This window comes from Penaeus japonicus, unplaced genomic scaffold (genome assembly GCF_977035675.1).
Source record: "Penaeus japonicus unplaced genomic scaffold, GWHDUDI00000001_assembly GWHDUDI00000024, whole genome shotgun sequence".
Classification (NCBI taxonomy): domain Eukaryota; kingdom Metazoa; phylum Arthropoda; class Malacostraca; order Decapoda; family Penaeidae; genus Penaeus; species Penaeus japonicus.
In genome coordinates, this window is record NW_028234426.1 from 26,806,489 (window position 1) to 26,818,988 (window position 12,500).

The 12,500-nt window shown below is 45.9% G+C and overlaps 1 protein-coding gene across 2 annotated transcripts in view; it reads right to left on the reverse strand.

Annotated features, from left to right (window-relative positions):
* The window catches only part of LOC122242732 (uncharacterized), a 36,106-nt gene that overhangs the window by 5,534 nt on the left and 18,072 nt on the right, over positions 1-12,500 (reverse strand). For both annotated transcript variants that reach the window (XM_086550918.1, XM_086550917.1), the window contains exons 5-9: positions 5,284-5,439; positions 4,800-4,901; positions 3,086-4,510; positions 542-698; positions 1-344 (exon numbers count right to left, since the gene is read on the reverse strand). The exon at positions 1-344 is cut by the window's left edge. In XM_086550918.1, coding sequence (XP_086407044.1) covers positions 1-344; positions 542-698; positions 3,086-4,510; positions 4,800-4,901; positions 5,284-5,439 — 2,184 coding nt within the window. The remainder of the gene's footprint in view (positions 345-541; positions 699-3,085; positions 4,511-4,799; positions 4,902-5,283; positions 5,440-12,500) is intronic.

The window sequence follows — 12,500 nt, forward strand, 5'->3', positions numbered from 1 at the left end:
GGCCGACGCGCACGACGAGGACGACCCTCCGCTGCTCGACGTCTGGTGGCCCTTCGGCGAGGACGAGGCCGACGACGACGCCGGCGCCACGGAGGAGGCGACGCCGCCGGCCCTCGGCGCGGTGGACGTCAGAGAGGCTCCGGACGGAACTCTTGAGGCGGGAAGGGTTTTGGAATGGGAATGGGAATGATGATGGGCGGCGCAGGAGGGGGAGGACAGGGGGGAGGAGGAGGAGGCGGGGTGCTTACTCGAGGGGAGGTTGTGGGAGATGGTCTGAGAGAGCTTAGGGTGAGGCAGGGGGAGCTCTTTATTCACAGTGGGCCCTTCACCTAGGTTTTCACTCCCTTACGAAGAAAGAGAGAAAGATCAGAAGAATATGCTGTTTTCTATCCTTCGGGCAAACAGTCTAATCCAGGAGAATATACAGTGCAACACTCAACCTCACCAAGGTTGCAGAGAGGACTCGGGAAGGAACCTCTAAACCCCGCCCTTAAAAACAAACAAACAAAAAAAAAAACTTCAAAATAGGAACTCAACTTACCTTTCCCCTCAGCCTTGCCCTTCAACCCGTCGTCATCGAGACCCGAGTCCTGCGAGGATCCGAAGGAGGAACACTCGGAATCCCGGATCACGGATTCATACCCGGAGCTCTCCCCGTGGCGACTCTCCCCCCTGGAGCGGCGGGTGCGGGGGATCACCTGGGGGGAGGGGGAGGGGGAGGGGGTTACTGGGGTCCTTGGAGTATGGGGTTTGGTGGTGGTATGTTTTTTATGTAGGTATGTATGTATGCATGTATGTGTGTATTTATGTGCGTATGTATGTATATGTATGTATGTATATATATGTATGAACGTTTATATGTATGTATGTATGTATGTATGTATATACATGCGTACATGTATGTGCGTGTGGGTGCGTATTAAAAGAAAAATCTAAAATTTGATTAATTAAAGCTGCGTGGGAATGTTTGAAACAACAATATAGAAAAAGAGAAGTTTGGAGAGGAAGTGTTTGAAGTTCTAAGGTTCAAAGTGGAGAGGGCGGGGGAGGGAAGGGGAGAGAACAGGAGAGTGCGGGGGAGGGCGGTAGAAGGAGGGGGAGAGTGCGGGGGAGGGAAGGGGAGAGGGCGGGGGAGGGCGGGAAAGGGAAGGAGAGAGAGCAGGAGAGGGCGGTGGAAGGAGGAGGAGAGGGCGGGGGAAGGAGGGGGTAGAGGGAAGAGGGTTAGGGGAAAGGGCAGTAAAAAGGCATAAAACCAGGAAGGGGAGTGGGTTGTGTCTGTGTGTATGTATTGTATGTACGTGGATGTGTGTGCAAGTGTGTAAGTGTGTGTACATGCGCGCGCTCACACCTTTGTCTAAAAATGAGTGTGATTTCTGTTTGTAAATTTCCAATATTTGACAAACAAAACTTAGTGTTTTAAGCAACACAAAACACTAGAATCTTAACGAACAAAATCTTTTTCACATCAACGAACTCCTAAACGGCACATAAGATAACAAACAGCACACAAACACCTCAAACACATACAAACCACACCCCTTTTCTTACTCCAATTGCTAGACTTTCTTTTACAAGAACTAAAAAAAAAAAAAAAAAAAAAAAAAAAAATATTGTGAAAATAAAGGAAAAAAAAAAGCTTTCGGAAATTCGTAATCTTGCTCATCAGCATACGGTACGAGAGGGATTTTCCCCGCTAGAGTTACGACAGTCGTAAAGTAACTGCCCTTCCATTATCTCTTCCGTGCAGCATCTCGGGTCCTACTCCGAGAAGGACCGCTATACCTTAAGAACACTTTTATTTTTTGTCGTTGTTTTTAGTATTATTGTTGTTCTTGTTGTTTTTATTACTGTTATGATCATTATTTTATCGTTATTATCATCATCGGCGTTATCATTGCTTTTATGATTACCGTTATTCGTGTTTTTATCATCCTTATTGTTATCTAGATTATCGGTACTATCATTATTTTTATCATTATTATTCTTATCATGATTATCATCATTAATATTACTATATCATTATTATGTTTATAATTATCCTTATCATTTTTATTATTTCTATTATCATCCTCGTCATTATCATCATCATCAATATCATTGCCACTAGCATAATCAGTGTTATTGATATTATAATTATTATGCTTATCATTATCACTATTTTCATTGCAATTGTTTTGAGGTTAGGTAGTGATTATTTTTTCCTTTATAGTAGATAACGTCTTTATTTTTCATATTATTTGGATTGTATGTCTAGTTTTATTTGGTTAGCTTTTTCCCCTTTTATTTATCTTTATATTTCCTGTATTCATCATAAGTCTCTTAGCATAAATAATTATATTTGGCTCTTTTATATTCACTCATAATATTTATCCGTGACTCACCCTTTTCTCATTTCCTCATGTTCACTCTGCTTCTCATTCAGCAACCTATTCACACCTTCCCAATCTCTCTATTCAGGGACTGAAATGCTCCTAATTCTCCTAATCACTCACTCTTCTTAAATTCTCAGTTCAAGGATTGGTTGCTCATAATTCCCCTAATCACTCACTCTTCCTAAATTCCCTATCCAAGGATTGGTTCCTGCTAATTCTCCTAATCACTCACTCTTCCTAAATTCCCTGTCCAAGGATTGGTTCCTGCTAATTCTCCTAATCACTCACTCTTCCTAAATTCCCTGTCCAAGGATTGGTTCCTGCTAATTCTCCTAATCACTCACTCTTCTTAAATTCTCTGTTCAAGGATTGTTTCAGCTCCTAATCCTAAATTCCCTGTCCAAGGATTGGTTCCTGCTAATTCTCCTAATCACTCACTCTTCCTAAATTCCCTGTCCAAGGATTGGTTCCTGCTAATTCTCCTAATCACTCACTCTTCTTAAATTCTCTGTTCAAGGATTGGTTGCTCCTAATTCCCCTAATCACTCACTCTTCCTAAATTCCCTGTCCAAGGATTGGTTCCTGCTAATTCTCCTAGTCACTCACTCTTCCTAAATTCTCTGTCCAAGGATTGGTTCTTCCTAATCCTTCTAGTCACTCTTCCTAATTTTCTGTCCAAGGATTGGTTGCTCCTAATCGCCCTCGTCACTCACCTTGAGTCCTACTCCCGAATCCGCGCCCGAGTCGTAGCCAGGGTGGATGGACGCGGTGGACACGGGCAGAAAAGGAGGGAGCGGCGAGTCCCATTGAAACCCCTGGTAGCGCTGCCCTTGTCCTTGCTGCTGCTGTTGCTGCTGCTGCTGCTGCTGAGTCTGCTGGGACTGCTGCTGCTGCTCCCTGCTCTCCCTCCGCCCGCTCCTGCCGCTGCGGTTCTCGGAACTCTTGCGCGCCGGAGACTTGTTCTTGAGGCTACCATTTGACCGCTCCGAGTCCATCTTCTGAAAGGCCTTGGCGCTCTTATTGTCCGCCTGTTTGCCCGCCTCCTGGCCGTGGTGGCTCTCCTGGGAGTGCGCCGCTTTGCCCTCTTTGTTGCCTTTGCTCTCCTTTGAGGCCGAGGCTTTCGACTCCTTCGACCGCTCTCGCTCGCGCTGGGACTTCTTGTCGCTCTTCTCCGAGTTCTTGCTGGACGACGTCGGGGACTTGGAGCTGGACTTGGAGCTAGATTTACCGCTCTTCTTCGAGCTCTCCTTCGGGGAGCCTTTGTGGCGCGGGCTGCCGAAGAATCTGCTCCAGCTGAGCTTGCTCGAGGTAGAGTTCTCGTCGCCCTCGCCCTCGTCCTTGGCGAAGGTGCCTGACTTGTTCGAGGACTTGGAGAGGAGGCCCAGCTTCTTCTTCCTCTTCTCCTTCTTCACCTTCACCTGCTTGACGTTACTCTCGTCGTCCGAGAGTGACGCGCCGTTGCCCGGTAGCCGCTCCTGCAGGGCCACCACCGCCGTCGCCGTCGCCACGGCATCGGCGCCCTCCTCGGCAGGGGCCGCGACGCTCTGGGGCTCCGCCCGCGCGAGCTCCCCGTTCAAGTTGGGGTTGGAGGCGCCGTCCGGCTGCCGGAGGGCCGTGAGCGTGGAAAGACTGACGTAGTTGCTGGGGAGGTAAGGCATGATGTCGCTCTGGATGTCGTAGAGCGGGTCGTTGACGTCCTTGGACACCTCGGAGGCCGTGTCGTCGCCGCCCTCGTTCTTCCCCTCGGCGGCCTCGCTCTGGAGGGCGATCTCCTCCGGCAGAAGAGATTTCCAGTTGAACTCGTACTCGCCCCCGAGCTTAAGGCTCGTCAGGGTTCCTTCCTGACTAAAAAACGGCTGAGGAAGGACCTTCGGCTCCGGTTCCTCGCCTCCTTCAGACACGCTTGAGTCGTCCTCGCTCACCTCGGAGGGCTCCTTGAGGGCCGAGGGCGAGTGGATGGAGCCCCTCCACCGCGGCGCTTGCTTGGCCAGGTTCCTGTAGAGCTCGTGGAGCTGCTGGAGCTCCTCTAACCGCTTGGCGAAGTAGTGGGTTTTGGCCGTGAAGTTTGGGTCGTTAATCATCTGCTCGTAGCGAGATGCCGGCTTGTATTCTAAGCCAAGGGCGGCGTCCTGCGCGCACTGCGGATGGAAAGGGAAAATGAACTAATCACAAGCAGTAATAGAATACAAAATATCAGTAAATGAACACGTGATAAATACATACTGTAGATCTTGCTGCAAAACCCAAACATAAAGCAAATACACGAAACTGTAACCTTTCTCAATTGTCCGCAAGGCAAATAAACGCATTGGAAACGACAGTATCCCCCGAAGAGACTGCATCTCCCCCCCCCCCCCCCCCCCGCCCGCCCGCCCCCGCTACCTCCCTGCCACCAGCCCGAGGCAATAACACCCAACGACTACGAACCTGCTCGTCCATGAAGTTATTATTCGTCTTGGCGGCATCTTCGGCGACCCTGAGAGGCTGGAGTGCTTCTTCTTTCGTCTCCGACTGCGCTCTGAGAGACATCTGTGGGAGAGATGGTAAACTATGTCAGACGACTTCCGCATGTGACGTATAGTAGGATTCTAATGGGATCGATAATGCTTTGATGTTTTTCTTTTATCCTTTCATGGAGTTAGCATGGCTAGGCTTAAGGGGGTTGTATTTGTGAAAAATCGAATGGTTTTAAATTACTCATTATGCGTGTGGCAATGCATATGACTAAACAAAAGTAAAATGCACAAACACACACACAAACATACACACACAAACAAACACAAACACACACACACACAAACAAACAAACACAGAACGCACACAATTCCCTCATGATTTTCGCCCCCTCCCCCTCTCCCTTCTCCCATCCATACCCTACCCCCCCCCCCGCCCGCCCCGCGCTTACACTCACCACACTGAGCGTCTCGGAGGACTCAACTCCTGCAGACTCCGAGGGCGCCTCTGACGGGTCCTCCTGCAGCGTGGGAAGGAGGTGGCGATGCGGCAGGAAGGGGATGAAGTGGACGCCAGCCTCGGCCAGAGTCCTTTCGATATCCTCCTCCGTCACCTGTAGAAGGAGAGAAGGAGAGAATAAGGATGAGTGGGAGAGAAGTGAGGGAAGGTGAGAAAGAAAGAGAAAGAGAGAGAGAGAGAGAGAGAGAGAGGCAGAAAGGGCTAGGGAGAGAGAAAAGGGGGGAAGGGGCAGAGAGAAGGAGAGAAAGAGAAAGAGAGAGAGAAAGAGAGAGAAACAAAGACAGAGAAAAAAATAAAACAAGAGAGACAAAAAAAAAGGAAGACAGAAGAAGGCACAGAATGAGAAAGAAAATAACGAAAAGCAAAAGAAACAAAAATCAGAGAAATTAATGATCATAATAACATCAATCACAAAATCAAGGAAGAGAGAAGAGAGAAGATAAAGATCCTTAAAAAAAAAAAAAAAAAAAATCAAAGGGACATTTATCGATATCTTGTTATCTGAAATGCACTTCCACTTGCCCCGCGGAACGCTTTGTATCCCAGTGACGTTTTCCAATCCAACTTGTGATACATAATTCCACACAGACACTTTGAAGTGAACGGTTGAATAACTATAGTGCAAACACGATTGGTTTTATGTGCGTTTATGGTGTTGGGTATGTATGTATGTGTTTGTTTGTTTGTTTGTGAATACGTGTATGTGTATGTGTTTGTGTGTGTATGTGTGTGTGTGTGTTCGTTTGTTTATGAATATATGTGTGTATATGTGTATGTATGCGTGTGTATGTATTTTCAAGTCAGTTCGGCGCGTTTGTATTTATTTGTACCTCCTTATTGAAATAACACATCAGTTTCCTTCACAAAGTCTACAGGTATTTTTTCCTCATTCCCTCAGTTTCCCGTGAAGTAATCTGATAATGACGTCTACACTAGTGAAATGCTTTTAGCTAAAAGATAAGCGTAATGCAGGCTTGAGGACTTCCATAGTGAGTCTTCCTGATACTCTGCAATGAATCATGCTGAATCTGGATCATCTGACAAGCAATTTTGATTGTTTAAGTGCAAATTGTATTAGCAATGAGAGAGAAGTTGTCTAGGGTGTTTGTAAAGTAATGTTGTTGCTGTTATGATGATGATAATGGCAATGATAATGACAATAAAGATGGTGACGTCATTATCAGAGAGAAGGATTGAAGAGGATGATGATGATGGAGGAGGGGAGGAGGGGAGGAGGATGGACGAATGAAGAAGGAGGGAGGAGAAGAATGAATGGCGGAGGAGGGAGGTGTGGGGAGGAAGGAGGAAGGAGGGGGGAGAAGAATGAATGGCGGAGGAGGGAGGTGTGGGGAGGAAGGAGGAAGGAGGAGGGAGAAGAATGAATGAAGGAGGGACTGAGGAAGGATAAGGAAAGAGGAAAGACAAAGGAGGATGGAGGGAGAAGGGAGGAAAGACGGATTGGGAAGGAGGAAGGAGACAGGAGGAGGAAGGAGGAAGGAGAAAAGAGGATGCAGGACGGAGGAGGGAGGAAGGAGAAAGGAGAAGGGAGGAAAGAGGGAAGAGGAGGGTGGAGGACGAAGGAGGAAGGAGGAGGGAGGAAAGAGGGAAGAGGAGGGTGGAGGATGAAGGAGGAAGGAGGAGGGAGGAAGCAGAAAGGAAGAGGGAGGAAAGAGGGAAGAGGAGGATGGAGGACGAAGGAGGAAGGAGGAGGGAGGAGAGAGGAAGGAGGATGGAGGACGAAGGAAAGATGAAGGAGGAGAGAGGAAGGAGGAGGAAGGAGGAGGGAGGAAGGAGAAAGGAGGAGAGAGGAGAGAGGGCAGAGGATGGAGGACGAAGGAAAGATGAAGGAGGAGAGAGGAAGGTGGATGGAGGACGGAGGAGGAAGGAGGAGGGAGGAAGGAGAAAGGAGGAGGGAGGAGAGAGGGAAGAGGATGGAGGACGAAAGAGGAAGGAGGAGGGAGGAAGTAGAAAGGAGGAGGGAGGATGGAGGAGGAGGGAGGAGGGAGGTTTGGCAGATTATCAGAATCCAAAATCGAATGATGAACTGTAAATTGAAGCGACCAGACTGCCACGAGATGAAATTACTGTTCAAGAAGGATGGAGCATTATTCTTTTTCTCCTCTTTCTCATTCTCTCCTCTTTCTATTTTTTCCTCCTTCTTCTCCTTATCTTCCTCTTTTTCTCCTCTTTCTATTTTTTTCTCCTTCTTCTCCTTGTCTTTCTCTTTTTCTCCTCTTTCTATTTTTTTTCTCCTTCTTCTCCTTATCTCGTTTTTCTTTTCTCCCTTTTTCTCCTCTTTCTATTTTTTTCTCCTTCTTCCCCTTATCTCGTTTTTCTTTTTTTCCTTTTTCTCCTCTTCCTCTTAAATCCTCTTTCTTCTCTTGCTATTCCCTCCTCATTCTCTTCTTCCTCTTTCTTACTACTTCTCTTCCTCTTTCTCTGTTCATTCTCTTCTCTTTCTCTTCCCCTACATTTCTCTAATCCTCTTACTCTTTTTTCTGTTTTTCTTTCCTCTCATATCCACTCTTTATCATCTTTCCCTATCTCCCACGTCTTCTTTTTTATTTCTTCTTCTCTTCCTCTTCTTTCTTTCCTCCCTTACCTCTTTCCCTCTCCTCTCTTCTCTTCCCTTGCCTTCTCCCTTCCCTTTCTTCTCTCTTCCCTTTCTTCTCTTTATTTTCCTCCTTCCTCCTCTCCCCTCTTTTTCCCTCTCATTCTTCTCTTCCGCTCTCTGCCTCCCCTTTATTCCCCTCTTTTCCCTCTTCCCCTTTCTCCCATCTCATCCCTCATTACGTATGGTCGGAACCCTTTATTCGCGTCGGCAAAATCACAAAGTTGTTTCTGATTAAGTGGCTGCCATATGTTATACTTCCAGGGTGTCATGCTTAATGCTACACTCCCCTTCCTTCCTTCCTTCCCCTTCCTATCTACCCCTCCTTCGTTACCCTCTCCATCTTCTCCTCCTTCGTTCCCCTCTCCCTCTTCCCCTCTCCACCTTCCCCTCTTTATAACCATATTCCTCTGTCTATCTCCCTCTCCCTTACCTCTTTCCCTCCCCTCTCCATCTCCCCCCCCCTTCCTTCCCCTCTCTATCTCCCCCTCCTTTCTTCCTTATCCTTTCAATATTCCCCTCCTTCCTTCCCCTCCCTATCTCCCCCTCCTTCCTTCCCCTCTCAATCTCCCCCTCCTTTCCCCTCTCTATCTCCCCCTCCTTCCTTCCCCTTTCTATCTTCCCCTCCTTCCTTACCCTCTCTATCTCCCCCCTGCTTCCTTCCCCTCTCTATCTCCTCCTTCTTCCTTCCCCTCTCTATCTCCCCCTCCTTTACTCCCCTTCTCCATCTCATCTCCCCCCCCCACCATCCACCCCTTCCCCCTACCCCACATCTTTCTTGTTTGTATCGATTTCGTTATAAATCTAAACAGCGTGGCTTTGTGTTGAGGGGAAGGCAGGCGGAGGAGCGGAAGGGGGAAGGGTAGGGGTGGGGGGGGGAGGGTAAAGGGGAGGCTAGTGAGGGGGGGAGGGGAGAAAGGAGACAGGCCAATATACAGAAGATTATGATTTAAAGCTATTTGTCCGCTAGGTATAATGGACAGCAGGTAAGGCGGTGTGTACTCTATCTGTCACTGTCTGTGTCTGGCTTCGCTCTCTCTCTCTCTCTCCCTCTCTCTATCTCTTCCTCTTTCTTTCTTTCTGAGCCTTTTGTTTTTTTTCTCATTATTTTTCTTCTGTACCTAAGTCTCTCTCTCTCTCTCTCTCTCTTTTTCTTACTCTTTCTTTCTTTCTCAGCCTTTTTTCTCATTATTTTTCTTGTTTAGTGTCTGTACCTGAGTCTCTCTCTCTCTCTCTCTCTCTCTCCCTTTCTCTCTCTCTCTCTCTCTCTCTCTCTCTCTCTCTCTCTCTCTCTCTCTCTCTCTCTCTCTCGCTCATTTTTCTCCCTCTCTCCCTTTCTCTCGCTCATTTCCTCTCTCCCTCCCTCTCTCTTTACCTTCCTTCCTGCGTCCCTCCCTCCCTCTCTCCCTGCCTCCCTCCCTCTCTCTCGCTCTCTCCCTTCCCCTCCCCTCCACATCATCTACCTCCCTCTTTGTCTCCATTCAATGATGACAAGAATCAGAAATCCCGAAAGGGGATACGGCATGCCGGCAACAGACGGAGACAGAGGCAGAGAAGGAGGGAGAAAGATGAGACAAAAGCAGAGGGCAAGACAAGAAGAAAGAAAGTAGGTAAGTAAGATTAAGAGAGACAAAAGGGAGATGGAGAAAGGGTGCGAGAGAGAGAAAGAGAGAGAGAGACAGAGAAGACAGAGAGAGAAAGAGAAGACAGAGAGAGAGAGAGAGAGAAAGAAAGAAAGAAAGAGAGAGAGAGAGAGAGAGAAGGAGAAAAAACGAGTGAAAGAAAGAGAGAGAGAGAGAGAGAGAGGAGAAAAAACGAGTGAAAGAAAGAGAGAAAGATAGAAAGAGAAAGAAAAAGAACGAGGGAAAGATAGATAGATAGAGAGAGAAAGCAAGTGAAAGAGAGAGAGAAAGATAAAAAAAAAAGAGAAGGAGGGAAAGAGAGAGAGAACGAGAGAAAGCGAGCAAGAGAGAGAAAGTGAGAGTGAGAGAGAGAGAGAGCGAACGATAGAGCGAGAGAGAAAAAGAGAGAGAAAGTGAGAGAGAGCGAACGAGAGATAGAGAGAGAGAAAGTGAGAGAGAGAGCGAACGAGAGAGAGAGAGCATCGGCAGGGCGAGAGAATAGCCTTTTGAGTCCCTCGGTTGAAATTGGGTGCGAGGAATGAGAGCCGGCATGCAAGGCCGCTTTTATGTGTAAATGAAGCTGTCACGCAGAATATCTTAGACCCCGGGAGGGAGCCGGCCTCGGGGAGATTTTCTTTGGCTATTTGTTTTCTATATCTTTATCTGTCTCTTATTACTGTTTTTTTTTTTTTTTTTTTTTTTTTGAGAGAGAGAGAGAGAGAGGAAGGGAGAGGGAGATAGAGATAGAGATGGAGAGAGACAGAGAGAGAGGGCTAGAGAGTGAGAGAGATAGATAGATAGATAGAGAGAGAGAGAGAGAGGGCTAGAGAGAGAGAGAGAGGGCTAGAGAGAGAGAGAGGGAGAGAGAGAGAGAGAGAGAGAGAGAGAGAGAGAGAGAGAGAGAGGGAGAGAGAGAGCTAGAGAGAGAGAAAGAGAGGGCTAGAGAGGGCTAGAGAGAGAGAGAGAGAGAGAGAGAGAGAGAGAGAGAGAGAGAGAGAGAGAGAGAGAGAGAGAGAGAGAGAGAGAGAGAGAGAGAGAGAGAGAGGGCTAGAGACATAGAGAGAGGGTAGAGAGAGAGAGAGAGAGAGAGAGAGAGAGAGAGAGAGAGAGAGAGAGAGAGAGAGAGAGAGAAAGAGATAGAGAGAGAGAGAAACTTTGTTGAAAAGTGTAGAGAAAGACAGAGACAAAGGAAAGGGGGAAAGGTGAAAAAGAGAGAGGGAAAGAACGAAGGCGAGAAAGAGAGAGAAGAGGGGGTGAGGGGAGGGGGGGGGGGAGGAAAAGGGAGGGTAACACAAAGCCATACTTGTATCTTCATATCCATACACACAAGAGGAAGTCAAATGCATGGCGTGGTTTGAATACATAAGCATTCTTTAAAGGAAGATAGGATTTCATTCAGAAAAAAGAACAAAAAATCGGCCGGGAATTTATATTATAGTTCTTATGACTATCATGGTCACGTATGATTATTCATTTCTTTTTGTCCTTCTTTCTCTTTTTTTTTGGGGGGAGGGGGGTCAATCTATTTACAGTATTTAAAAAAAAAGAAAAAAAAAATGATTTTTCCTCTATAGAAATGAAAGACATGAAACATGTACTGTAAGGAATATAAATTTGCTAAAATGATATCAATCCACAGACAGTCCATGAAAATAACAATAATAATGATGATAAGATTATCATTAATTAGAATCACTATCACGACACTAATAACGATTAATTGAACTCCCTCCTGTAGCATTTTCATTCTTTATTTCCTTTTTCATCCATTCTATTCATAGACCATTGCACAAACACCTTTTATATACTTTTTATTGCAACACGTTCATTCGAAAAAATGGCTTATGTCCGCTATAAATCTTGCATTTATTATATCCGTAAATGTCGGAAGCCACGTGCCAAACGCACTTAAATCCGTCGAATGGTAGTAAGTGCGTTGAAGTGTGTGTCAAGAAAATAGGGACGGAAGAAAATACGATGCTCACACTTTTCTCTCCTTCTCTTCACCCTTTCTTTAATTTTTTTTTTTATTGAAATCGACATCTTTTGATCATTTTAAATCACTTCTATATATAAGGGAGGAAGAAAAAGAAGAGGCATTTTACCTTTTTTCGGCAGGTTGTTGCGAGCAATCATTCATTTGAAAATAAGATTGGTAAGTATGTAAGTAGATAAGTAAGCTTCTTTGGCGGTTACTTTTACGAGGTGGGGCAGGGGAGGGGGGTAGGGGCAGGGGGGGCGGGAGAATGGGGGGAGGGGGGTAGCTATGAAAACTTTATTGCCTACAAACTCGGAACTTGAATGTAATTACACACACATAGCTAGTAAGATATAAGAATACAGATAGATAAAAAGATGTGTTGAGAGAGATGAATAGATAGATAGTTAGAGATAGATAGAGATAGATATATAGATAGATAGATAGATAGATAGAGATAGAGAGAATGAAAGTGAGGAGAAAAGAGAGAGAGAGAGAAAAATGTTTCTGGGAATGATACATCATATTTTTATCCTCATAGTCATCCGATGATTAAACTATATTAAATCATACTTGAATAAAAGAAAAACCTGAACGAATACCGATGGTTAGCAATATTTTCAGGGCATTTAATATAACAATAGATTTAATAACAGCTAGTAAATCTCGTTTTATATATATCACTTATTCTTTTTTTAGGTCTGTCGCTGAAAAAAAACGGGTCAGAAAAGAAAACAAAACTGAATTAAAAGCCATTACTTAACCGGGATTTACAGCGAGTCAAGTTATCTGCCAATCGCGTGGCTCGTCTCACTACCTCAGTTCAACACCTAATTTTGACGGTCTTTCGCCACGAAAATAGAAGCAAAAAAGAGTTAAAAAAAAAAGGTGTGAGGAGGAGGAGATAAGACTGAAAATAAAATGAACTAAAAAGTAAGAATGAG